Source organism: Lathyrus oleraceus, chromosome 7, assembly GCF_024323335.1.
Source record: "Lathyrus oleraceus cultivar Zhongwan6 chromosome 7, CAAS_Psat_ZW6_1.0, whole genome shotgun sequence".
Taxonomy (NCBI): Eukaryota; Viridiplantae; Streptophyta; class Magnoliopsida; order Fabales; family Fabaceae; genus Lathyrus; species Lathyrus oleraceus.
In genome coordinates this window covers 26,193,547-26,196,810 of record NC_066585.1, presented here as the reverse complement: position 1 = coordinate 26,196,810, position 3,264 = coordinate 26,193,547, and the positions used below count along the sequence as shown (strand labels likewise).

Genomic DNA, 3,264 nt, shown 5'->3' with positions numbered 1-3,264 from the left:
AGGCTTGCTCTTCAATAACAGGAACATTCATGCGTTGCTCATGCACCAGCAAGCTACTTTGTAGTTGGTCGACTGATAAGGCGTCAATGTCATTTGACTCCTCAATGGAGCAAACCACATAGTTGAATTTCGGAGTCATGGACCGCAAAAAATTTTCAATAACAACAACATCTCCCATAGTCTCTCCATGAGTTCTCATCTTGTTGGCTATGGTGAGGGTTCGAGAAAAGTACTCGTTCACCGATTCTCCAGCTTTCATCTGCAAGATTTCAAATTCCCTTCGAAGTGCTTGTAGTTGTGCTCGTTTAACCCTTGTCGTTCCTTGATACTTCTGCTTCATTGAGTCCCAAATGTTCTTTGACGTTTCTTTCTTCAAGATTGTCTCCAAGATAGATCTATCAATTGCTTGAAAAAGATAATTTTTTACCTTTAAATCCTTGAGTTTCTGATCTTCAACAGTTTTTCTTTGTGCCTCAGTTGATTCTGTACCCCCAACTGCTGTAGGGATCCCATTTTCAACCAAGCTCCAGTATTCTTTGGATCGAAGGAAGTTCTCCATGAGCATTGCCCAATGATCATAGTGACCATCAAACTTTGGAATTGATGGTTGAACAAAACTGTTGTTTTCTGCCATCTGCTTGAAAAGACTGCTGCGTTTCAAGTATTGATCAGGCCCCTTCTAGAGGAGCTCTGATACCAATTGTGAAGGATACGTGTTTACAGAATAATAGGGAGAATATCTCTTATTGAATTGAACAAAAGAAATGGCTCTTAAATAGCCTTACAGAAACTGAATCAGAGAAAAAATAGCCCACTCTAACAAACACTAAAAATGTGGGATAGTGGCAAGAGAATAGATAAAAGCAACAACTCACTAACAGCACTAACATTGCTTATTCTAACTGACAGTAAATTAACGTTAAATAAAAACAATTTTAACAGAATCTACATCACGGTGATAATTTTCGTATGGATCAAAGAGGAAAAGGGAAGGTGCTTACCTATCGGAGCAACTCTGGCGGTTCTTCCATATGTCGTTGTTGAGCACGAAGGTTCAGAGACCTCTGTTTCTTCAGGTAACCTTCGCAACTTCTTCAATTTCCTCCTTCTTCTTCTTTAAATGCTTAGTATGCAGGAATTTATTTGTTGATCCTTTATGTTGTTATGGTTATCTGAGCACGTGAGAGTGAGTGGAGAAGTGGTGATTGTTTGGAATTGAAAGTGTTTGTTGTTGTTGGTGTCTTCGTGCAAAAACCGGAGAGATTGAGAGTGATGGAGTGATTGAGAACTGAGTGAGGGTGATGAGGAATGGGGCTTAGCTCTAGTTACAGCAAGATTCAAGGTGAAGCTTGCTCAACCATTGAGGATAAGAGAGCTTTGTAGTGAGGGAGAAGATGAATTGCATAATTTCAGAGAGATTGGTGAATGTGATGGTTGAAGCCTCCGAATCTCAGAGTGATAAATGATTATATAGGAGTTTGGATTGCATAACCGAATTGGGTAGCTCGGGTAGCAGTTAGGGCAGTCCTTAACTCTGTTAAATTTCTATGTGCAAGTTAGTTGAGTTGATTAACTTTGTTTGATCTTTGTGAAATCAGTTAGCTAGGGAAATGAAACAATTAGTTAGTTCAGTTAAATGCAGTTAGTCGAATCTAGTTATAGTTTGAATGTTAGTTATGTTAGGGTCTAATAGAGGTTTGAACTAGTGAAGATGTAGTTAGTTTAGTTAGTATAAGCGGTTAGTTAATTTAATTCAGTTACTAGTTAGTAATGCAGTGGTGTTAGCTATGAAAAATGTTGATTGTGTTAGAAGCTTATCAATTAAATTGATTATGGCTATTAATGTGTTAACCTACAACTACTGTATGCATTTCAACTCTAAACCCAACTAAAATATATATTTATATACTGAAACTAAAGTGTGGCAGTCTTACCTGTTGAGAAATTGATGTGTAATATGCTCTTTGTAGGCTCTGAGTGGAGGATGAAGCATCGAGGGAAAATGTACTTCCAAAGCAAGACACTTGAAAGTTATGACTCAATTCTGCTATACCAAATGGTGTTAATAAAAGGGCCCTCCAAAACTAAGGATGTATGGAATCACAGATCTATGTTTGACAGCAGGTATTGTTAAAAGACATTGATATTTTCATGTTGGTGGTTGAATTGAATTTTGGTTAACAAGATGGAAAATAAACTTTTGTTAGCTCTGTTAAATCTGTCATGTCTGTAATAATGTGTTAAAGCTGTTAGAAAATGGACATCTGAGTTAGTCATTGGTGGGGGTTAGTTTATGAGCCCCACATTGTTGATACTCTGTTAAAAAAAAAGAATTGTTAGAAGTTGTGTTTGAATGAGTTTAATGTTAATTGGATATGAGGTTTAAAGTTCTTGAAGAAAAATGTGGTGGCTTGTTTGAAGACGTGAACCAAAATTTATGGAGTCAAACGGATCATAAAGGAAAATCATGGCATGTTGGAAGAACTCCTTGAAAATTGATGAAAAAGTGGATTTAGGGGTTAGGGTATTTAGTTTTACTTTTATCAAATGTTAGACAAAAAAGTCAACAATTGACCAAAGTCAACTTAAAGTCAACAATGTGTATTTTTGTATAGAACTTGGCTTTGTATATCTTGTAATGAAACTTGGATTGTAATGAGTTTTGACTTTTGAATTGTGGCATGTGACTTATTCTTCAAGAAACATTTTTCCCTCCAAATTGCCTTTGAAATTTTGCACTTGAATTGAACTTGCTTTATGAATGAAACTTGATCTTGTATGAATGCCATGATATGAACCAAGCAATGATCATTAGTAATCACTAAATGTCACCTTATAGGAACATGATCACCAAAAGTTAAGTTTTAGCGATGCCTTTCACAATCACCTATTCCATGATGCCATCCCAAGATTATACCAAGAACTCCCAAATGAATCTCAAACTTGTGGTGGTATCCAAGTAATCAAGATGTAGCACAATGAACCATAGACTTGATTAGAACCTGCATCATGAAGCCATTGTCCATGCATTATTCATAATCAAATGCTCTATATCATAAATAGAAAACCTTTTAATCAATGATGTTTTAAAAGGAAAATAGGTGGAATTCTGAATGAATGACCTAGATAACTAAGAGGATGCCGATGAATCAAAATTTAGATAAAAAGGTGAAAATGGGAAGGCAAATTTTGGGAGATGACAATAAGGACATCATGTGGTTGTTCAAATATAATATCAGGACATCCTGTGACTATTTTAAGATG

At 36.1% G+C, this 3,264-nt stretch overlaps 1 protein-coding gene across 2 annotated transcripts; it reads left to right on the top strand.

The window, feature by feature from the left end:
* Positions 1 to 633: 633 nt before the first annotated feature.
* LOC127106675 (uncharacterized) lies at positions 634 to 2,719 on the top strand. Of its 2 annotated transcripts, none has more exons than XM_051043982.1 (3): positions 634 to 1,076; positions 1,971 to 2,124; positions 2,389 to 2,719. In XM_051043982.1, exons 1-3 carry the CDS (start codon positions 833 to 835, stop codon positions 2,393 to 2,395), a joined length of 405 nt encoding a protein of 134 aa, XP_050899939.1. In that variant the 5' UTR covers positions 634 to 832; the 3' UTR covers positions 2,396 to 2,719. The 2 variants fall into 2 exon arrangements, with proteins under 2 accessions (XP_050899939.1, XP_050899938.1); XM_051043981.1 differs by having other exon boundaries at positions 2,381 to 2,719.
* Positions 2,720 to 3,264: the final 545 nt, after the last annotated feature.